The 23,032-nt window shown below is 39.7% G+C and overlaps 2 protein-coding genes across 3 annotated transcripts; one reads left to right on the top strand and one right to left on the bottom strand.

Annotated features, from left to right (window-relative positions):
- Positions 1–1,695: 1,695 nt before the first annotated feature.
- LOC119476221 (vasodilator-stimulated phosphoprotein-like) lies at positions 1,696–9,845 on the bottom strand. Of its 2 annotated transcripts, XM_037749560.1 has the most exons (13): positions 9,543–9,842; positions 8,297–8,468; positions 7,175–7,355; positions 6,147–6,195; positions 5,495–5,801; positions 5,185–5,306; positions 5,044–5,083; positions 4,904–4,946; positions 4,720–4,762; positions 4,178–4,261; positions 3,402–3,468; positions 3,023–3,080; positions 1,696–2,901 (listed from the first exon to the last, which is right to left on the bottom strand). In XM_037749560.1, exons 1-13 carry the CDS (start codon positions 9,545–9,547, stop codon positions 2,855–2,857), a joined length of 1,218 nt encoding a protein of 405 aa, XP_037605488.1. In that variant the 5' UTR covers positions 9,548–9,842; the 3' UTR covers positions 1,696–2,854. The 2 variants fall into 2 exon arrangements, with proteins under 2 accessions (XP_037605488.1, XP_037605489.1); XM_037749561.1 differs by lacking the exon at positions 4,178–4,261 and having other exon boundaries at positions 9,543–9,845.
- A 4,576-nt stretch (positions 9,846–14,421) lies between these two features.
- Positions 14,422–19,222, top strand: zgc:171929 (uncharacterized protein LOC100124596 homolog). Its single transcript, XM_037749573.1, has 4 exons — positions 14,422–14,908; positions 15,044–15,276; positions 16,288–16,477; positions 18,755–19,222. Exons 1-4 carry the CDS (start codon positions 14,809–14,811, stop codon positions 19,075–19,077), a joined length of 846 nt encoding a protein of 281 aa, XP_037605501.1. The 5' UTR covers positions 14,422–14,808; the 3' UTR covers positions 19,078–19,222.
- The last annotated feature ends 3,810 nt before the right edge of the window (positions 19,223–23,032 follow it).

Below are 23,032 nucleotides of genomic sequence, written 5' to 3'. Positions count from 1 at the left end.
AGGCATAATATTATGAGGAAAAAAGTCGTAATATTATGAGAAAAAAAGTCGTAATATTACAAGAATAAAGTCATAATATTATGAGAATAAAGTCATAACTTTACGAGAATAAAGTCATAATATTACGAGAATAAAGTCACAATATTACTAGAATAAAGTCATAATATTATGAGAATAAAGTCATAACTTTACGAGAATAAAGTCATAATATTACGAGAATAAAGTCGCAATATTACTAGAATAAAGTCATATTATTACGAGAAAAAAGTAATATTATTACGAGAATAAAGTAATAATATTACGAGAATAAAGTCACAATATTACTAGAATAAAGTAATATTATTACGAGAATAAAGTAATATTATTAGGAGAATAAGGTCATATTATTACGAGAAAAAAGTAATAATATTACGAGAATAAAGTCACAATAATACTAGAATAAAGTCATATTATTACGAGAATAAAGTCATATTATTACGAGAAAAAAGGCAGCCTAAGAGACAACCACAACAACACATAATAGATGTAACTCACATTCTGCCTTTTATTTACTCCTCTACTTCATGTTTTTTTTTTTTACATTTATCCTTTGATATTGCAATATATTGTTATTATTTGTTTGTTTGTTTTATTGACACAACAAACATTAATTACTTCTTTATTGTTTTCTTCCATTTACATGCATGTTCTTTTTAAATATCTACATATTGTAATTTGCTTAATGAATTGTATATATACTGTATATATATATATATATATATATATGTTTTTGTTTTTATTTAGTTATTTTTTTCATTTTTATTTATTATTGAATTGACGCTTTGGTAATATTGTTCACCTGACAGTCATGCCAATAAAGCAAATTGAATTGAATTGAATTAAATTGATAGGCATTGATCGAATGTTTTAAGGTTAGGATAGGTCGTCGGGGCAGCGAGTCTCGCGAGAGTTGTGCACGTTTTTGCCAGTTTTCGCAGTTTGTGGGTTACCTTGTAGACACAACGCAGGAAAACATGGACTTTCTTCTTCTGGGTTCAAACAGATGGTCGCTGATCTTTGGACACACATCGCCACCTGCAGGCAAGATGGTGCAATTAATCTCAAATTAGTTTAGGCTACCCCAGGGGTCAGCAACCTTTACTATCAAAAGAGTCATTTTAGGCAAAAAAAACCCAAATAAATCTGTCTGGAGCTGCAAAACATTTGATCATTGTGATGAAGGTAACACAGTTTATAGTTTAGGTATATAGTATATAAGTCTAATGCAGTGAGGGCCAAAGTGCAAATGTACTACGGAGTATTAGGGTCACATTGAGGGAAAAAAACATCTGAGATTTACAGAATAAAGTCATAATATTACGAGAAAAAATGTCGTAATATTACGAGAATAAAGTCATAATATTACAAGAAAGAAAGGAAATAACACATAAAATTACTACTTTATAATATTATGACTTTATTCTCATAATATTACAACTTTATTCTCGTAAACCTACGACTTTATTCTCATAATATTATTACTTTATTCTCATAATATTATGACTTTATTCTCAAAATCTTAGATTTATTTTTTTCCTCAATGTGGCTCTGATACTCCGTCGTATCATAGACCTACAACAATGATAAATGAAAATGAAAATGTAAACAAAAAACAGTTATTCATTTCCACTATTTTTTTTTAAAAATCCACAGGGAGCCACTGGAGAGTTGTTTATTATTAGTAGTAGTTATCGATATTATTATTATTACAGCTATTATTACTGATACATCACTCTATTACATCCACTGCTATTGATTATTGTTATTAGTCTTATTTGTATTAGTACTTGTAGCTGTTGTGATATTATTGTGGTTGCTGTGCATCTTCAGCTCAACAAAAGGAACCTTGGAACTATGAAACAAAAACAAATGCATGAAATAAATGGACTTTATGTGGTTTGTGAAAGTGAAAGACAGGAAATAAGTCAGGACCAGCCCCAAGGCAATCTCAGACATATGGGATACAGTGGTGGAAAGTAACTAAGTACCCAAAATACTGCACTTATGAACAATTTTGAGGTAATTACTTGAGTTTTTCTGTTTCAACTTATACCTATACTTCACTACAGCTGACAGCTATATTACTAATAACTTTGTGGATTCAAATTTGACACACAAAACATAACCAAATACAATCAAATGCATTGCAGGGATATAGCCCAACAAGCTGCAATACTAAAATGCTAATCACACCTTAATGCATCCATACTCATTACTTTTATTTTGCCAATAATACTTCTGTACTTTTACTTAAAAGACATTTATTGTAATGCAAGACTTACAATGTACTTCCTCCACCAGTGGTGGATTACTGAACTATTCTTTTTCTGCAGGTGTGAGCACATAAATGAGTACAACAGCATGAGAACCCTGCAGCGGGGGAAGAGTTTGTTCTTCCTGTTGCATATAGAGATGTGTCTGAGGTCATATAGAAGCGTCTCCATTATCCATCAGTCCATCAGCGAACAACAAGTTTATTTTTTTCAAATGCAATATATCCTGGTAAGTATATTGTAGAATGTGAATGTCATGTGTTCATGTAAAAAAAAAAAAAAAATCCGCTGATATATCTTTATCAGATTTGTGTTACTCTTAAATATCAATATTTGTATTGGCCTCAGAAATCCAGTATCGGTCGGGCTCTAAACTGTATGACACAATGATAAATAGAGATGAATACATTAGCATTGCATATTTTGAGTTTGTAAAAAATAGCACAATTTCTGTCAGGTAAAATAATATGTAAATTGCCCGAGCATTGCATGATAAAACATTCTTATCTAGTCATTATTCTCTTGATCTCTTCTTCAGTCTTTCAGTCTTCACCCTTTGGCTGTGCACTGTGCAGCTCCTGGATCATTGCTGGAAGAGAAATACAGAGTAATAAAGCCACAGGTGTACATCAAACGGGCACATGCAATAGTTTATATAAGCTTCATAAATCAACCTAACAACAATGGACGGTGTACAAGTTAGAACTCACCTGCGATAATCTCCTCCTTCACTTTTTGAAGTTCTTTTTTCACTTCTTCAAGAATTTCCTTCAAACGCACAGATATACGCAGCACCATGAGACTTTGGTATTGAAAAGTTCACAATAGTGGCATCTTGGACAGAAAGTTATGACTTTGCAACTGCAGTCTGTTGCACTTTTGATGACATTACTCCCTTAATCTTACAACATAACATCATTTTTAGCATCTTTTGGGGCGTTATAAACAAAACATTTCCTGTGCCACACACAGAAAATTATGTCGGTTTTGATGAATTAAAAGATAATATTCTGCAGTGAAAAAATCATAACTTTACTGGTATTAGTCTAGTTGCAGGATAGTCTTGTATGTTCAAACAGAGCAACCAACCTGTTTGATTGTTTCCAGATCACTACCACTTCCTGCAGCATCTGAGTTACTTTTCACCACCTTCATCCTAAGATAGAAATACCCAAGTTTACGCTTAGTCAAAACAGGCTCTTTGAGATCAAGAAGGTTTTTTCTAAGAGAGAGCTGGCCAGGAGAAGCAGCATACTTTATATCAGACAGGAAGAACAAAAGTAGAATAGAAGAACAGCAGCAGTCAACAGTTACATTTAGCATGGATCTTCCATCGTCCCAACAGCTGCTTATACTTCAGCAAGAGCAACCACTTCCTCAAGCCTTTAGAAAGACATCTGATCAAGTCCCTGCAGCTAACATAATTTAACTGAAGATCAAAGTCCTGTTGTGTTTATAGTACATTATAGTAACACATTAAGTGGGTAGACCAATGCTAATACTCATTACAGCTCTGATATTCGCACTTCATGAGCAAAAACTCCCCCAGTTTAAATGCTTATGCTGTCTAAAAATAAGTCTAATGAATGCATGTTGCAGGGCTCTATCATGGCGACAGCGAAGCAGAAGACTGTCACCAAAGCAGCTTAGCAACAAGTTTCAGTCTCTTGCTATAATTACAGCCGCAGACAGAAACCACCGAATGCTCTATTTATTGTAGTGAGTCATTTGCAAGCAGCACACTGACGAGAACAGCAGTGACACCAGTGCAGAGCTCATTTCACATGGCTCACACTGTAGTCAGCACACAAGCAAGCGGAGAGCACTGAGAAGTAGCATCTCTGGACAGGAGGGGGTACTGATACCTGGACACTGGGTTAGTGCTGGAGTTAGAAGACGGAGAAGTGCAGGAGCTGGAGTCCTTTTGATTGTTGGTTAAGGGTTTGGGCCTGAAAACATGCATATCTTTTATAGCTGGGTATTGGGAAGTATATTTTTGGCATCATCGGGAAACAATACCACAAAAACCTTTTAGCATATTGCAATTCAAGTGTTCTGAGAGAAAACTTGACTTCTGCACCTCCTCTTGGCTCCGTTTTCAGACTACAAAATAGAGCCTGTGACGGGAGACGTATTGGCGGTCTGATGTGTGCCCCTCATGAGAGGAGAGCTGCAGGATGAGGGCTGTATTTCCAAATTATGGCATTTTTCCCCCCCCAAAAAACTGCCCACCACTTGAATCACAATATGCTGAAAGGTTATTATTGAATTTTTTCCCAATAACGCCAGAAATAAACTGCGTCTCCAACTTTAAGGCTGGTGATTGGGTTTTTGAATTAGTATGGATGGCTCACGGGAGACTGTTGAATGAATGATCGATCATGTGGATAGTGAAACAGGCTCTTACCTTGGCATGGTGGCAGATTTGTCTTTGAACTTTTCATTGACTTCTGTTGAAATATGTTTAAATGCAAATTGAAGTACAGTATTATATAAAGTAGTGTGACATTGAGAAGATAGGAATACAGTGAAAAGCCGTTCATTTGGCTGTATTACAGTCCTGTAGGAGTGGGGAAAGTGACACTACTCACCTCCTGGCCCTGATGATTTTGATGCTGAGGAGTCAGAATCCCCCTGTAGTCATGTACAGACAGGTACCAAAGTTATCAACCACTCATCTTAAATCGTACTGCTCATTCTACAAATATTACAGAATAATGAGAAGACTTACCGCGGGAGGTTTTGCAGCAGGATTATCAGTAACTTTCTTCCTATTTAAAAAAGGTGTAGTATATACAATTAGAAGTCCCTAAAGCCTCGGTTCATCACTGACATGTCTGTCATATGTCATATATGTTAAGTAAGAACTTACCTCCTAGCAAGGATGGCACTCATTTCTCCCATTAGACCACCTCCTCCACCTCCACCTCCACCTCCACCTCCACCAGATGAAGGTGCTGGTTTGGGGGATTGGGCTGCTCCGCCTTCTTCATCCTGGATACACAAAAACACCTCCAGTCACTATGTTCAAAGGAATTTGGTCCATTGATCTGCTTACTCAGTCTGTCATTTACGAGAACATTCCTGGGAACCAAAATCATCCACCATTTGTGCCGAGCTACATCTTTTATAGAGTCTTGCATTGGTGGAGTAGGCCAGGGAGAAAAATGCATGTGCCCTACCTTGGCGGTTTTACGCAGTTTGGCTCCCATCAGAGCTGAACACAGATCGCCTCCACCACCACCTCCAAGTAATCCAGAAGGGGGTGGGGGTGGTGGAGGTGGGATGCCCCCAGCAGGAGGTGGTGGAGGTGCAGGTGGGCATGCTCCCGAGGAAGGTGGTGGGCATGGAGGTGGTGGGGGTATTGATGGAGAGGGTGGAGCTGGTGGGGCAGGAGGAGCAGGTGGGAGGACAGATGCAGCAGCGGAGGCCTGCCTCTCTCTCTCCAGACGCTCTTTCTCCTCCTGTTCCTGCTTCTGGCGCTCCAGTCTGGACACACATCAACAGATAGTTCTAATGTTGGTGTGAAAACCCTTTAAACCTTTAACACCTTTATAACCTTTAACCCAGCAGCTTTTAAAAGCACTCTCATATTTATGTTTGGAGGTTTTCACAGCTGAGTTACATCTGTAACAGTGTCATTTAGAATTAGTTGATTAATAGATTTTTCATTTAAATCATTTATGAAGAACAAGAGCTACACAGATTACATACACCAGGCTGTGAGGATCATCAGGTAATCATTGGAAAATGAATATCTTTGCATTTTTGACAGCAATCATAATGAAAATAAACATTAGTTGCACCCTCAGGATCATTTATAATAAACAGTACCTTCTCTGTTGTTCCAGCTCCTGTGCAGAGGGTCCATTCTGAGCCGCGCCTGAGCAAAGACAGCAAAGTGTGCTCTTCTGAATCAAGATCATTTAAACTAAAATAAAGCAGTAGATGCAAGTAGGGTTGTAGTCCAGAGAAAACCCAAATAAACTAGAGCCCCACATTCATTTTAACAGCATACATTCTTTGTATACATTGCAGTATGCCCAGTCGCACAGCAGTTTGTGAAACAGTCACAAAATTTAATGTATTGATTTGTGTTTATAGACACAAATTTCCCATTTTTTTCGTTATGGTCAGCACGAAATCAATTCTTAAGTAATCCACATTACTGTGAGCTGGAAAGTAAAAAGAGTGGCGACTGCTGCATAGGTCGGAGGTCGGGTTGGATGGGTCAAAAAACACACAGGAGACCAGTGTTAGTGTCCCTCTGGTATTTTAACCCAAACTGTGAGCTTTTCAGAAACCTAACTCAGTAGTTTCGTTGGCGTTGCACTTTGTAGACGGTCCCTGAATACTCGTCTCATAGCCGGCTGCACATAGAGACCGATGTTATGTGTCCAGCTCGGAGGACTGAAGGCTCGTTATAAATAAAATGAGGTTGTAGCTTGTTGTCTACCTTACTATGGTTAGAAAGAGCCCTCGTTTGTGTTTTAACAACGTTTCGGTTATGAGTTATTGATCCGGGAAGTTTGAATCTGTCAATATCTTTCCAGCTTTACCAAAGTACATCATCTAGGGGGGCTCTGTACATCAGCAATGCGTGGACTGTCAGGAATGATTGTAAGAAGTGCACTATGAAGTAACTTGTATTTTTTAAATGATATGTCAGCGCCTGCCAAATATATCAAAACATAGCCAAATCGGTGTGTGAATGGACATTTACATTAGATCCTGACGGGCAGGTTGGCCCATCTTGCATGGCAGCTCTTTGAGTGGTCAGAAGAGTAGAAAACAGCTATATAAATGCAATTCAATGACTAACACAGAAACACTTCACACAGAAACAGTCCCCTTGTGTTTACCTGCGCCCGCCGGTGCATTGAGAACCTCTAATGCATGCATCATGGAGGTGGCAAAAAGAGTAGCATCCTCTTTACTGCCAAAGTTCAGCCCCCACACCTGTTTGGGATCCCGCCACTGGTGGAAGTTTGGTGTGGCTTGATTATACTTTGTCCCTTTGGCAATGGCACAGTTGATCACCACCTAGCGTGAACAGGAAATACAGGATAGACTGCATTTAGTATTTGGGGGTTAGACAGAGACGCCAGATGTGAGTTGATTTAAATGTGATCATTTTTATATTATACATGCTTTCCACCGTAAGGTGTAGCCTGCAATGGGACTAACATCCACTAGATGGTGATGACACTGTATTGGTCTAAATGAGCACAGGAAGTCGTTTCCCATTTGATTGTAAACTACAAATAACCATCACATCAACTTTGAGACTTGATCATTATTTAAGCATTGCTGAAAAGACTATAGCAGCCTCTGGAAGCTGTGAAGTAAGAAGCCACGATGGGCTACCGGGCTTTTCTCATTGATAAGTTATTGTTTAAAAGTACAGAAGGTCACTTGTATGGCAAGCCATTTTAACATTTAATAGCTAGTCAGGATATTCATCAGAGATATCTGCAACGTCATTTTGCCTAGTCAAAACTCAAAATGTAATTACGGATATCTAAAATTAGACTGGTACGAATCAAACTACTTTTGCCATTCATGTGTATGGGGTTTATAATTACGAATATCTACAATTCAGTTGCGGATATCTATAATTCACATTGCGGATATCCGCAACTGAATGCTTTGTTGGGCCGATATCCAATGGGAAGCCTTGATGAGCAACTCTGACTGGTCATAATGAGGTTTGAGATACCTGTAACTGAATGTCATACAGTAAACTTGAAATCTGCTCAATGACCTTTGAGAAACTCTCGCTACATTTCCAAACTATGTTGTTGAGTTAGTCATCTTATTGTGTTTCAAGGGAAGTCAAATGAAGTCACCAAGTTCTGTGGGTGTGACCTTCTAGCAGAGAAACTGTACTATAGGTTTGTACAACGTGAAGGCGATTGTCTGTTTAGCTGTGTGTGTGTGTGTGTGTGTGTGTGTGTGTGTGTGTGTGTGCACTTGTCTTGAACCTGCTGGTCGGCCTGCTGCAAGCGGCCCACAATTCTGAAGGTGTTGGTCGCAGGGTTGTGATAGATGTGGACGCGGCTGGAGGAAGTACCGCCAGATCCCGCCGGCACCCACCGCTTCGTGGCGTCATCGTACAGCATGACCGTCGCCCTCACCTGGCAGATACTGGACTCACTGTGGGAAAGAAGAGAAATGATGAGGAAAAAGCAGACTGTTCTCTTCTGTTCCCTGTTCCAGATATCCAGTTATTTATTTCTCTTTTTAAACTCCATTTTCAAATCGATTTTCAAATTCCATTATTTATTTATGAATTCATTAATGTATTTTTAGATGATGTACTTATTGACTGTTTTATGTCCTTTTTATGATGGGTTAATATTTCATTTGTAAATTATTTTTATAATTCCTCTTTCTTTTGCCCATTAAAATGTCAAGTAATTAAATACTTCATGATTTAGTCTATTTTATTCATAGATTAATAAGTTCATTTGTAAACAAATTTATCAATGCAATGGTTTATTGTATAATTAGTTATTAATTAATCACATATATATTACTAATTCCGTGACTCTTGTGGTCCTCCATAGTCATACAGTATGTTTTGTTAAAAATTGTCAAATAAATGTAGTGAAGTAATGTTATTTTGCTTTGAAATGGAGTGACGTAGAAGTATAAAGCAGTATGAAAAGTAAATATTCAAGTAAAGTTATTAATTGCACTGACGTGCATGACGTCCTAAATGTACGTAGTTACATCCAACCACTGTAGAAAAAGATTTATTCACATTTTTTGTGGATTATTTCATTAAAACTATACACATTTGGCATATCATCGGATATTTCATATGCAACCAGGCCTCAAGACTTAAATGTATAAGGAAATAGAAAGTAGGCTTCTGCAGATACTTAATTTTATACTACACAATTTCATTCTACTTGTTGACGCAAAGTCTGCAGACTGTGGGAAATATTTACTTCCTGCTAAAACGATTTCATGTTTTGACCACTTCCTGTACTCAGCAACAATGCTACCTAATATGGACTACACTAGCTCACCTGTCACTGATATGAACTATATATGTATTTAATGATAAAGGAAATACAGATAATCCAGCTCTGATAGTTTCCCGCCTGTTCTGATCTCCAGAAATACAGCAGGAAACGTAGTCAGAACTAAAGAGCGCGTGAAGCAAGTGTAGAGTTGATACGAAGCAGAAACATTATCACTGTTAGTAGAGAACTGACTCACCCCATGTTGCAGCTGTAGTCACTAAGTTTCACTTAACAATCGGTTTCTTCTCATCAACTTGAATCCTCCCTCTCACAAGCACATCTATTGTCTAATCAACGAAACCTGCTGTCGTTCTTGCACATCTCCATCGCTCTCTCTCTCTCTTATGACACTGTTTAACACTAACCACTTGCACTTCTGCCTTTGTATTCTCATTTCCTAGACAGTTTTTTTTCTCTCTTCCTGTTCTCGTCTCCTTCACTCGTTTTTTTTTAATTCTTATTTTCGCACCTCCCATCTCTCTGTCTCCCTGTGGTGGAGCTCAGCTCTGATTTCTGTCTGATTTCTGTCTGCCCTTAATACACTTCTGTTTATTCGGGTAGGGGGATAGTTTATGGTAAAAGTGGTGCCCTGATGTGTGTGTGTGTGTGTGTGTGTGTGTGTGTGTGTGTGTGTGCGTGCGTGCGTGCGTGCGTGTGTGTGTGTGTGTGTTGGGGGATGAAGGACGGCAAGATTCGCTGCATCTGCACACAGGTCATGAGTCCTCCTCACAGTATTATTTAGACTACTTCAGATAAAGAGTGGGGGAGGCGTCACATGCAGTTCAACTCTCTGAGTGTTTTTGTATTTCATGGCTCAAAACAAACATTGAATTAACAATAAATATCACAGTTCTGTATTAATAACTGCATTAGTTCTGCATCTAACAGCAGCAGTAGAGAAATATTTCACTCTGAACGTGGTCAAATTAACTCAAAACATATTAGCAACAGTAGTAGTAGTAGTAGTAGAATTGGATGTGGATTTAGTAACTGTAGTGGTAGCCTTACTACACATACAGTTGTAGTAGTAGTAGTAGCAGTAGCAGTAGTAATAGTATTAGTAGCAAAAGCAGCAGTAGTAGTAGCAATAGTAGCAGTAATTGTAGTAGTAGTAGTAGAATTGGATGTTGAAATTGTAGTTGTAGTGGTAGCATCACTACACATACAGTAAAGTAGTAGTAGTAGTAGTAGTAGCAGCAGTAGTACCAGTAGTAGTAGTAGTACCAGTAGTAGTAGTAGTAGTAGTAGTACCAGTAGTAGTAGCAGTAGTAGTACCAGTAGTAGTAGTAGTAGTAATAGTAGTACCAGTAGTAGTAGTAGTAGCAGTAGTAGTACCAGTAGTAGTAGTAGCAGTAGTAGTACCAGTAGTAGTAGTAGTAGTACCAGAAGTAGTAGTAGTAGTACCAGTAGTAGTAGTAGTAGTAGTAGTAGTAGCAGCAGCAGCAGTAATACCAGTAGTAGTAGTAGTAGTACCAGTAGTAGTAGTAGTAGTAGTAGTAGTACCAGTAGTAGTAGTAGTAGTAGTACCAGAAGTAGTAGTAGTAGTAGTAGTACCAGAAGTAGTAGTAGTAGTAGTAGTAGTAGTAGCAGCAGCAGCAGTAATACCAGTAGTAGTAGTAGTAGTACCAGTAGTAGTAGTACTAGTAGTACCAGTAGTACCAGTAGTAGTAGTAGTAGTAGTAGTAGTAGTAGTAGTAGCAGCAGTAGTACCAGTAGTAGTAGTAGCAGCAGTAGTACCAGTAGAAGTAGTAGTAGTAGTAGTAGTAGCAGTAGAACTGGATGTAGATTTAGTAGTTGTAGTGGTAGCATCACTACACATACAGTAGTAGTAACAGTAGTAACAGTAGTAGTAATAGTAGTAGTAGTAGTAGAATTGGATGTAGATTTAGTAACTGTAGTGGTAGCCTTACTACACATACAGTAGTAGTAGTAGTAGCAGTAGCAGTAGTAGTAGTAGTAGTAGCAGTAGCAGTAGTAGTAGTAGTAGTAGTAGTAGTAGTAGTAGTACCAGTAGTAGTAGTAGCAGTAGTAGTAGTAGTAGTAGTAAATGTACATGTTGCAGTATGTGGGTCAGGGGCAGTGAAGGGGAGTTGGAGGGTAATGAAGCCCCGTCAGAAGGTTCTGAGTCATCCCAAAACTATTAAAGTAGCTCACTCTTCATGATTCTGATGAATGCAGCAAATAATATTCAGTCATCACGTTGTTGTTGTATATTCACAGGTAAATAGAGTTGTGTATGTATATAACAGACGTACTGTACACAGTAGTGTTCATGTTACTTTAACAAAGTTATCTGTTGGTCTCTGTCACAGCACCACTTCACTTCCTCTAGTGCGGTGACACAGAAAGAAGAACTATGAACTTCATCATTTTTGATTAGTTCACAGGAATGATGAACACATTTTCTGCATGTGTGTGTGTGTGTGTGCGTGCATGTGAAACTGACACCTTGTCAGTGACTAGCTGTGTCCTTTACCAGCCATCTCTAGCCACATGTAAGTGTTGTTCATTTCCTCTTACCTCTCACGATAACTCTGCACATCCTCATTCTCCGACACGTCTCTATAATATCGCTACACTATGAGGAGAAATTAGCCTGAAAATGTGTATTACATGATCTACAAATGGAAAAATAACATTTACAAATGTGCACAACGATTTGTGTGTAATTTTGGGTACTCAAAAATGCGTCTTCCAATCACTTTGAACACATTTTAAACAGTTTAACAAATGCACACATCACAATCTGAATAAATATGAATATTTTACACACAAGTATTGATGGAAAACTGGGATATCTGAGCTTTTGGTGAAATGGTGTGTAATTTCAAAGTGGGAGAGACGTTTCTTTTTCTAAATAGACAGAATAGTTTGTCACCCCTAGATTAGAACATTACCAACTATATACTCAATACAGTATGTGGTTTAAATAAGCCACTGCTAGACGGAGGATGTGTTCTTCTGCAGACAGGAAAGAACGTCATCGTGGTACGGTGGCTCATCCTCTGAAAGGAGTATAAGTTAAACCACCCAACGTCGGATGTGTTGTCTACGTCTGTTAGTTTGGTGCACTGTTCATCTTACCATCCTCTGATAACAGTGAGATAACGTTAGCTTATCTACTACTGGTAGATGTCACTTTAAATCTGCTATTTTTCATTTACCTTTTTTTATCCATACGTCCCACACCATTTTATTTCACTATTCTGTGTCTTTTGATTTAACTTTAAGACCATACTCTGATGAATAAATGTAAGCTCACAATCTATCCTCAGAAATTAAGTTTACTGATAATTGTTCTCTTATAGAATACAGACTCAATAGTGTTCAATACTGGTCATTTACCTGAAGCAAAACAAACAAATAAAACCTCTCATCACTGTCAGACCATCGATAAAGCTCATTTGTAATTGTGCAAATATGTTAAATTAAGTTTAATCAGCATTTGCAAAGACTAACAGTGGTGCCTGTCATTGTAATTATCAACTGAATTTATTGAAAAGACGGTTTCCTTTCGGTAAATACGGTGCTTCCCTCTTTGGTTATCTATCCAACGTCAACTTAGTTTGCTGTATCCGGAGGGAAAACTTGAGTCAGCGGACAAAGAGCTTGAAATTAGGCGTCACTTGAAAGGCCAGTTTTTTTTATCTAGCACAAAGAAAAGTGAAGCTACCTTTTTACCATTTCATTTCCATACTGCAGCACACAGGCTGGCGTTTTGCATACAGTTAGAGTGCAGCTCCGGAGGGCAACAACACACAGTACAGTCAACAGTCGCAGCAGGAATTTTTAGGAAATGCTAACACTACATATCATCCCATAGGTGTCCAATATATGAATAATGTGATTATGTGGGAAAACTCAAATGCAGTGAGCTGCAAAGGAGACTTCCCCAGTGAGCTCTGAGCAACACTTTAAAGGATTCTATGAGGGGAAAGTTTTGCAACCTGACTGGTTGGCGGAGGAATACAACTTTGAGACCCAGATCTGGTAATATGCTACCCAGATCTGGTTTTATGCTACCCAGATCTGGTCTGATTCACCCCAGAGGCCTGTACTACGAAGCGAGTTCAACATACCCAGGGTATCTTCTCGTTATCTGGTTTAACTAACCCTAACAACCGCCATCACGCTAAGTGATCCTACGACGGCGCGTTCATATAAAAGGGGCGGGGTTTGCAGCATATTGCAAATATGGAGAAGTCTACTTTCAGCAGCATATTTATGTATTATATTATTATTATTTATTTTAGTATTGTGATTGGTACTGATGAAATGTGAGACATGCACTGGCTAAATGTAGCAGTGAGGCAGGGCTGAAGCGTGTTTATACGACCATAACATGTGTACTACACGATCCTCCTGATGTTCTTGGAGTGACCTCTATTGCTATTTGCATGACGGGGATTAGTCTTGAGCTGCGTTTGTATTTGCCATGCAGAGTCCAGTGAAATAAGATGCATGCAGTTCATTTTCCTGTTTAGCATGCACTGATAGCGCAGACAATTAAACAAGGCTGTGCAGTTTAGTTTCAAAATTTGTCGCACACACACACCAGACGCCAATGCTGTTGTGTTTCTTGTCACTCTTCTTTTGCTCCCGTGATGCCAGCGCGCTAAACATCACACACCGGGGCGGCCGCCACTGTTTGGGACAGTTTGAAAATGCAAAGCCGGCGTAACAGCGGATCTTCTGTACAGCACTATTGTGGAATCTCTGTGTAAAAGAGGGCTTATATCACCCTTTTCTGTTCAGAGTTGCAGGGAACAACACACCAAGATCGAAAGTACCAGCACGTATGTGCAATTATGTAAAGAACACAGTCGACGGATAGCAAGTGCTTGACTGTGTGTGAATGGCCTTTGTGTGCATTTTTAGAAACTCTAATCCCACCAAACAATTGCAAAAGAAAGAGCCTAAAAAAAGAGAAAGGGCTGATTTACCTAGCAGTTAAGGCTGTGGCTCCTCTGTACTTGCTCCTGTTACTCAGACCGTGCCCTTTGTCTGGGGCCAGGGCTTGGTCCGGGGAAAACATTTGCATGCCAAGGGCCACTTGAATGCGAAGCTCCCCGGATTCTCACTACCTGACATGCAAAACCAGCGGGGGACCAGTTAAAATGGCGCACGCGCACAGTCAACACAGGTGTGCTCCAGTCAAAACACTGAGCCTCCTGACCTCTCCCCCCCCCACCACCACACACACACACACACACACACACACACCTTCTCTAGAACTCCAAACCTTCACCACTCTTTCCAGAGTGTTATGGAAATAAGTGCAGTGATTTCGCTGGGATACTGTACCTGCAGGTCGTCGAGTGATAAGGGTTGGATGTTAGGATCGGCGGTGAGGTGATTTCTAGGTTGGTCTGTAAAATCGGGTGTGAGGATCAGAGGTTGAGGGTGAGATAAAAGACAGATCAGTAGAAGAAAAGAGGACTAAGATAGCTAGAATTCAGAAGATGCCGAGGTCTTTCCTTGTGAAGAAGAAACGAGGGGCATGTGGAGCATGGCAATGGAAAGAGCCGGAACAGCTCGAGTGGAAAGAACATGATACACTAGGTAAGAATTTGAAGTACAGCAGTATCTCCAATTTGGTTTATCCCTGTTGAGCTTTATCATGTATCTTTATATGTGTGTTTTGACCTAATTTGACCTTGTTCATTTACTTAATTGTTTCCTTTTATCCCCTTTTAGTGAATGAAATTCCTATGGAGCAGATATCCTGCTGTACGGATATCCAACAGCCGGCAATTGTGCCTCAGTCAATAGCCACCTTACAATGTGGGACAGCGGCTGGAATGAGAGTGTCGGTACCTTTTGCAGGATCGGTAGGACCGGGGGCCGACACCAGGCCAGACTGGTCCACACTTATGCTACGGCGCTCCCTCTACCATCCCAGTGCACTGGCACTGGTCAGCAGAGCTAAGGTAAGGTCAGACTTTTGATGTCACGTATAGTGTCACTCCCATAATATGACCAAGTTTACTAGCCTTCCAGACGAATGCTCACCCAACTTTTGGCACTTTTTACAGCGTAGTGATAACTGTCATAGCTAGCTTCAGCTCATGACTGCTGGGAATAGGGCAGCTGACGGCCTAGAAAGACAGCTGACTAGAGGAAATGATGATTAGTAAATTAGACTGAACTATTTAGAAGTAAGAAAAAGAGCACACCCTAAGAGTCAGCAAGACTCACAGGCAGGACCCACAGCTATATACGGCACTCATAACGGGCAGCGGAAGCACTTCAGTAGAAGCCAGGGTGTCAAAAGTAGAGGAAAGGCAACTGCAGTTTGTATGAGTGTGAAGTCCAGATACAGGCTAGTAACCAAAGTTCACAGGATATCAGCATCACTGCCTCCAAGGAGGAAGCAGAAGGTTGCACTTAATGATAGGAGAGTGGTGAGAGTATATAGACAGCCAAGGAAATAGAGGAGTGGTGGGCAGAAACACTGAGTATAATGGCCTTGGTCTACCACGAATGACACGAACAACTGTTATTTCAGACCTGATCAAGTGCTGAAAGGGACAGTTAAAAAAGAAGTTAGAGAAGATGGGGGATTTAATATATGAATTTAGGCTACAACGGGAGATCGGTAGACTCGTTGGGAGAGCAAAAGGCAACTCCAGAGGCAGTGGAGGAGGGCTACAGAGAGCAAGAAAGAGACCAGTAATGTGCTGCAGAATGATCTCAAAGCTAGACTAAGTTAAGGAAAGCAGAAAGCCTTACAAATGACATTTTTCCTTAACCTAACTAAGTGGTTTTCTTGCCTGAACTGTTTGCGTGGCGTACAAATTAACACGCGAAAAGGCTAAAATGAGTACTCACGACACATGGATTGTCTATGTAATGTCGTGCTATTTATACGCCTTCCCGTGAGACCGGGTTGGTTATCCATGTTGTCATATTCATCAAGCAGTTATCTCTCTCTTCACCAGCCTCGTCCCCGTACTTCCCCCGGATCAGGTGACTTTGTGTGCTCGCTGTGCCACAAGATATTCCCTCTGCAGCGCATGTTGACTCGACACCTGAAGTGCCACAGCCTGGTGAAGAGACATCCTTGTCGATACTGTGGAAAAGGATTCAACGACACCTTCGACCTCAAGAGGCACATGCGAACACACACAGGTCAGGAATGAACTCTGCTCACACACACACACACACAGTTTTGAAAAGGAATTATGTTTGCTGCATCCTAAAGGCTTCCTTAGAAACAGATTACATTTAGAGACACATAAATTGATTGATTCATTGAACAAGTCTGTGCTCCACTTTTTTGGTGAGAGAAGTTCTAGTATTATTTATTTTATCTAACTCAGAGCAGACAATAACAGTGGTGGGAATTATGCCCTATATGCTCTGAGCATGACTTGTGATTGCTCAGTATTTAGACTCACAACTATCTCTCACAACAACATCTACAGCCACACATGTTGATCATTGAATAGGCAGATGCGGTATAATAGAAAGACACAGAGCATTGTAAGTTAGTAAGTGCTGCAGTATCAGTGTCAGACTGTTCCTGTAGTGATGGGCGGAAGAAACCTTGTTTGACCTCAAAAAAAGATTCAATGCTTCAAACACAGAGAGCACAGCGACATCTGGTGGCTTGTCAAACTTATCGCATCCATTCAAGACGGGGCGAAGCACCACAGGACCTCTCTGAATTTAGTGGTTTTAGTTTCATCGTGTATGCAATAAAACAAGCATGCGTGTTATTATTAATTCGGTAGATGATGTTAGGTCAGATGTTATTGTGGAATGTGTTACAGTAAAATAATTATTATCCGTCATCCTTCAGTATCATTCACCATCTCTGACATTCTGAATAAAAAAACAGGGCTTGCAGTGTTAGTATACAAACCACCAAAAATTGCCATCTGAAACCCTGAAATTGAAAGAATATGCTGCAAAGTGTAATATGTTTAATCCATATGGGTTGCACATAAGGTCTTGCAGTGGCCTTTGTCTGAGATCAGTGGTTATGTGCATGTGTCATGTTACTTCAGTACACTTTAAATGGATAGTTTGGGTGTTTTTAAGTGGTGTTGTGTGAGGTACTTCTCCATAGTCAGTGTATTACCTACAGTAGATGACGGTCGGCACACCCCCAGTTTAGAGAAACAGACAGGAGTACCGGCACAGGAGCAAAGCAATGTGGACGGAGCCAGCAGCAAAATGTATCTTAGCCACCTAAAAAAATCAATATTAGTTTAAGTGTACGCTATATTTAGAATATTTTCACCGCTGTTACGACCAATGAATAGGGACCCAAAGCACAGACACAGGAAGTGATGGTTTAAAGAGAATCTATTTAAGGGGGGAATGATGAGGTATGGGGGAAGACTGGAGTGTGGCTGGCTTGAGGGAAGTAGAGGCGAGAAGGATGGCTGATGACTGAGGCAGGCAAGGCAGGCAGATGAAGAACGATCCTATAGGACACAGGGAAAAAGGTGAATTACTGAGCACAAAAACAAGCACAATTCTGTCAAGAATAAACTAGAGACTGGCGATGAGTGGGTGAAGAGCCGGGGGAAAGATGTACCAAAGAGTCAAGAAGCAAAGAGGCGAAACTCTGGGGCTTTTATTGACAATGGCCGCTAGATGGCACTGCTGTTGTGCTGCTGCCATTTAGGACTAAAAACACCATTGAGTCCTTGGCCATGGATGTATAAAGTCTATAAATCAGAGGAACTTCTCAGTAGGAAACTTTAAATATCCCTCATTTAAATCATTATGTCTTAAAAGTAGTAAAATGAACTAACAGCTGAATCCAGAGTTATTTTCCTCGGCATAATGAGCGTGCATCAGACCCACGGGACTGCACCGCCCTGCACGCTCATATGACATATCAGGTTCTGCCAGCTTCCTGCTAGCTGTATGCGGCTGTAATAATGGATATATTGGCTGTAATTAATCACTTTTATTATTTTCTAACACACCCATGGGCTGTATGCTGTAAGCCTGTACCGTGGTGGACGTATTAACGTCTCCCAAACAGCCGGCTATCGGCCAGCAGCTAGTAGCACTAGTAGCATGACATCAACAGAATTTAATGGAGTTGTAGGCTATTTACTAACACGCAGGGCAAAACCTCTTCTACATCCATGGCCTGTGCTCTATTGGACTCCATTTTGGTGTTACCTGTGCTGGATTTTTCTAACTTCCATTTATGGCCATCGTTCATTTCATGCTCTTCTTGGAAGCAGCCAGGAAAAAAAAATGTAATAAGTAAATAAGTGAGTAAGTAGTTATAGTTATAATAGTTGTTTTTGGTAGAGGCATTCAAATTATGACAATTGAAGAGAACAACATCTGTCATGTTGTCCAACTCTACATACAATATCTGATCCACACAAACATGCACAGGGAAAATAAAACTCTTTTGTCCCCCCCTTTCTGCAGGTATCCGTCCCTACAAATGCGAGTTATGTGAGAAAGCCTTCACGCAGCGTTGCTCTCTCGAGTCCCACATGAGGAAGATTCACAGCGTTAGCCAACAGTACGCCTACCGCCAGAGACGCTCCAAGATCTTTGTGTGTGAGGATTGTGGTTTCACCTCGAGCCGCCCCGATGAGTACTTCCTCCATGTGAGACAGTGCCACCCCGGCAGTCCTGCCCTCCGCAGGTACTATCGCCGCCAGGCCCACGAGAACAGCGGCTTCGCTCCAGCTGACCGTAAACTCAACCCCTATATGCTGTACTCGACCCCTGCATACTACATGTAGGGCTCATTCTCTGAACTATGGTAGAATGAATTTGTATTCAACTATGTTACACTTACATCTTTTTTTGTGTTCAAAACAACTTTTTATCACCTGCTTTTATCACTTTAATGTTGTTTTTAAATGATTTCTTTCACTATGTTTATTGTTGAAATAAAAATGAAGGATCAAAAATTATTCTTTATGGTTTTATTGTTTTACTACGTATAAATGTATTTTTGGTCAAATTCTGTTGATTTATTTAAATCAACTGACCAACCACATCAAGTTTGATTGCTGAGTGACTTCCTCCCTTTATAGTTCTTAGATTTGGATCGACTTTCAAGTGACCCGTCCTCTTTTGCTGCATCAACGCTACAAAAACTCGAGCAGTGTAAATTAGTCTGACAGAAGAGCCTTAAGTGTCAGATTTTAAGTTTATTTATATTATAATCATGATTAAACAATCAGAAGATTCAACTCACCTTTAAAGGCATTGATGTATTTAATATCATAAGTCCCACTTTCTCCCTCTCCAGTATAACAATACCTTCACCTTTGCATGTTTTACTTGGCTGGAATTACCAAAGTCGATAATAGTCAGGATTATTATGTCCATTTGTGGGAAAACATGGTCAGAAAACAACATTCTGTAGCTGTGAAAAACAGTAATATATACTGGGATAAAATAAACAAAAAGAGAAAATATGTTATTTAGACATATGAGGACATCAGCATGGTCCTCTTATTACCCTTAGGTCCATGTCACTTGGTGGTGTAGCACCGTCTACTCCTGTGTGTGCTGACAATACCCGACCTGTCCTATTTTGATCTGCGTATATGAATCTAAACTAGTTAGATATGATAATAATGTAATGCATATTGTTGTGTAGAGTTATAGGACATGTTATAAGGGCTCAAACTGCACTGGCAGTGGACTGAGGAAGAAAAAAAGTGCTCATAAGGAAAATCTCGTTCTAACGGGCCTGTGAGTCAAGACAGGAATTAATAAAAGTGCAAAACAATTCATGACATAAGTTGTGTGATTTCTTGATTATGTTCTGACTCGTCGTTCTTTGCTTCAACTCTGTAAAAATAAACTATTTGTTTTAACTTAAATAACATGTCCGGGCTGACTCAAAATTTTAAGTTGACTGAATTTGAGAAGACAAGTTGAGGTAATTTTGTAATAATTCAAAGTTTTCAAGTCGAATAAACTTGATCTTAATTCAGTTGTACTTAAATCCTTGATTCAAAGTAACTATTTTTTTCTAGTTTACCTAACTTTATGTTATGTCAGCTTTATTATATATGTATATTTGAGTTAACTTTTGATCACAATTCAGTTATTCAAGATTAAGTTTATACTACATATTTAGTAATTATCTTTACTTTTATTAGACTTCAACTTAATTTTAAGTTGTAAGTTTAAAGGTGTCATCTCTTGTTGGTTGTTTAATTACAGTTCTTCAAAGATTTAATGACCTTTTTAAACAACCTTTGAGTATACAGCAGAACAGCGGATCCCATCAAATACAAAAGGATTTTTTGCTCCTAAAACAGCACAAAAATGTGCACAAATAAGTACTTCCGCTGCTATCTTTCATTCCCTCACAATCATTACTAACATTAAAATATGCACAACCAAAAAAGGTCAATCTCACAGCAGTAAAACAGACTTTAAAGACCTCAAACTCTGTAGGGAAAAAAAGTTATGACTAATGTCAATTTGCAACTTTGTGGAAAACTTCTTAAATATGCTCAACTGAAAATGTGGCACAAGAGTGGTCAGTGAACAGTTACCTCGAAAGAGTGGAACAGAACTAAAAAGAAAACTGTAGGATACTGCCTGGCCGATGTAACACAGCTTTCCCAAAGCTCCTGTCTCACTGTAGTGCCGCCACAGTTTCACAAAGAGGTCTATTAGTCTGTGAACCCTGCAGAGCAGCGCTCACTGTGCCGGTATTCATGAGAACCTTCTGAATGACTTCGAAGGAGTAGTCAATGATCAGTGCATAATATAGCAGATCCATTAGCATAGCTATACCGCATGTGAGTAGTCCTTGATGTCATGCAGAATGATCTGATCCTCCAGCACCAAGTCAATGGAAGTCCAGTTAAATATAGCACATTTGAGCTGTTCTTACTCATAACCAATGGGTGGCATTCTCGCTTTAAATCTACGCAGCCTGCTGTAGATGTAATACCCAAAACACATGAACGTTTAACATCATCATCGTACATACGGGGTAAATGAATCGTCTGCCACAGGTAAGTGAACTGTAAGCTATATGAATGTACAATAATATCTACAGTATGTTCTAGTATGTATATCCAACTACATATATTAACCTGTTTCTACATGAGTCTAGGTCTAGTCTAGTATAGGCAGTGGCCAAAATTGACATCTTATCCAAAAATATATTTTTAGGGCCACTGTGTATGTCCTTATAGCCACATATTATGCCTCTTTTATGTCATCATGGGGGTTATGTTAGGTTGTTAATTATTAATATATCTCATAATTCTATTTAATTGAGCTTAGCATTAATTTGAGTAATATGAAACTTAAAGTGGCCTCATAGTCGGCTGTAGGTGTCTGACAGAGCCAACAACAAGACTGCATGCCTTCATAGGCTCAGCCAACAGCTGTCCAAGTGATACACTGTCCCAGACCACAGTGAAGTTAGTTTGAAGTTGGATATTCAACACACAGACATAAAACTGTAGATGTTCTAATGACTGAGGATGGACCCATATGGTGGACATCTTACCGGCATCGGTCCAGCTTTAAACTTGCTGTAATTGGAACCTATATGGTGAAACAGGCTTGTGTTGTCTTTATACTCCTTGTATTTTTTACTTTTATTTATACTCCTTGTACTATGTTTTATTCAAAGTGTAAGACAACTGTGTCTGTCTTGAATAAACCAAAAAACAAACAAAGATTTTAGTAGAATTTTTATTATTATAGCTCCAATGGAACATATCAATATTTTTTATCAGTATATTTTTGGCATCATTGGGCAAAAAATACCAGAATAACCTTTCAGCATATTGTAATTCAAGTGTTCTGAGAGACTTATGCACCTCCTCATGGCTCTGTTTTCAGGCTTTAAAAAATCTATCTAAAATCTACCCCTTGACGGGAGACTTTGACCAATCACAGGTCATTTCAGAGAGAGAGAGCGTTCCTATTGGCTGTGCTCCGGCTGGTGGGAGGTGCTTGGTATTTCCTCAGCAGATCTCAACATGGCTACCAGGTCATTCTCATTTTACAGCTAAACAGCACAATACAAGATGTTTCTGAGAACATCTGAGAAGAGAAATAGGCATTACAGTAACAGAATATTGATTCATATTTGATCAGCGCTGCCTAGTTTGACCGTTTGATTGACAGCTGCTCAGAGACGGCAGCTGGACGGCAGAATCCAGATCAGCTCTGACTGCTTGTTTTCCTCCGGTCTGTGAAATTTTGCAGATGCCATTAGGAGGACACCGGAGGACACAGAGGAACGTGCAGGATATAGCGACTGTTTTATAATAAAAACAATTTTTTTAAAGGGACTGATTGTAACTTTTTACAAGTATAAATCTACCAGGTCGGGATCCCATGCACGCTCGTGTGTGACCGGAGTCTCTGCTCCGCTGCCTGCTTGCCTTCACTCATACACCGCGCTCGTTCTCGCTGTCTCGCTCCACCTCTACACGTGCATGTGCGCACACTACACACTGCAGAAGAGTTAGTTTAGCTCTGACAATAGCTAGTGAATGTACAGTGGACGTTTGTGCATAAATAACTGCTGCAGCTCCTCCAGACCAACAGAGGTTTCCCGTGTCTTGTGAAGTGACGGGGCTCTACAAAGAGAAACGTTATCGTCTCCGACCGGGTGCCGGTGTCTCCGCTGCGGGCGCAGTCGGGAGACGATAACGTTTCTCTTCCTGCTTCAGCCCCGGCACCGACCTGCTTTTCCTGCTT

The sequence above is a fragment of the Sebastes umbrosus genome, chromosome 17 (assembly GCF_015220745.1).
Source record: "Sebastes umbrosus isolate fSebUmb1 chromosome 17, fSebUmb1.pri, whole genome shotgun sequence".
In the NCBI taxonomy this organism is placed as follows: Eukaryota; Metazoa; Chordata; class Actinopteri; order Perciformes; family Sebastidae; genus Sebastes; species Sebastes umbrosus.
This window is presented reverse-complemented; position numbering and strand designations above follow the sequence as displayed.

Bases quoted from the DNA above. Each gene is read 5' to 3' on its own strand.
- LOC119476221 (XM_037749560.1), bottom strand. The intron at 7,356-8,296 runs GTTCAAGACAAG...TGTTCACGCTAG, and splicing joins TGCAGCAGGCCGACCAGCAG to GTGGTGATCAACTGTGCCAT. The intron at 5,802-6,146 runs GTACTGTTTATT...ATGTGTGTCCAG, and splicing joins GAGCTGGAACAACAGAGAAG to ACTGGAGCGCCAGAAGCAGG.
- zgc:171929 (XM_037749573.1), top strand. From the start codon at position 14,809: ATGCCGAGGTCTTTCCTTGTGAAGAAGAAACGAGGGGCATGTGGAGCA. The intron at 15,277-16,287 runs GTAAGGTCAGAC...TCTCTTCACCAG, and splicing joins CACTGGTCAGCAGAGCTAAG to CCTCGTCCCCGTACTTCCCC. The intron at 16,478-18,754 runs GTCAGGAATGAA...CCCTTTCTGCAG, and splicing joins GCACATGCGAACACACACAG to GTATCCGTCCCTACAAATGC.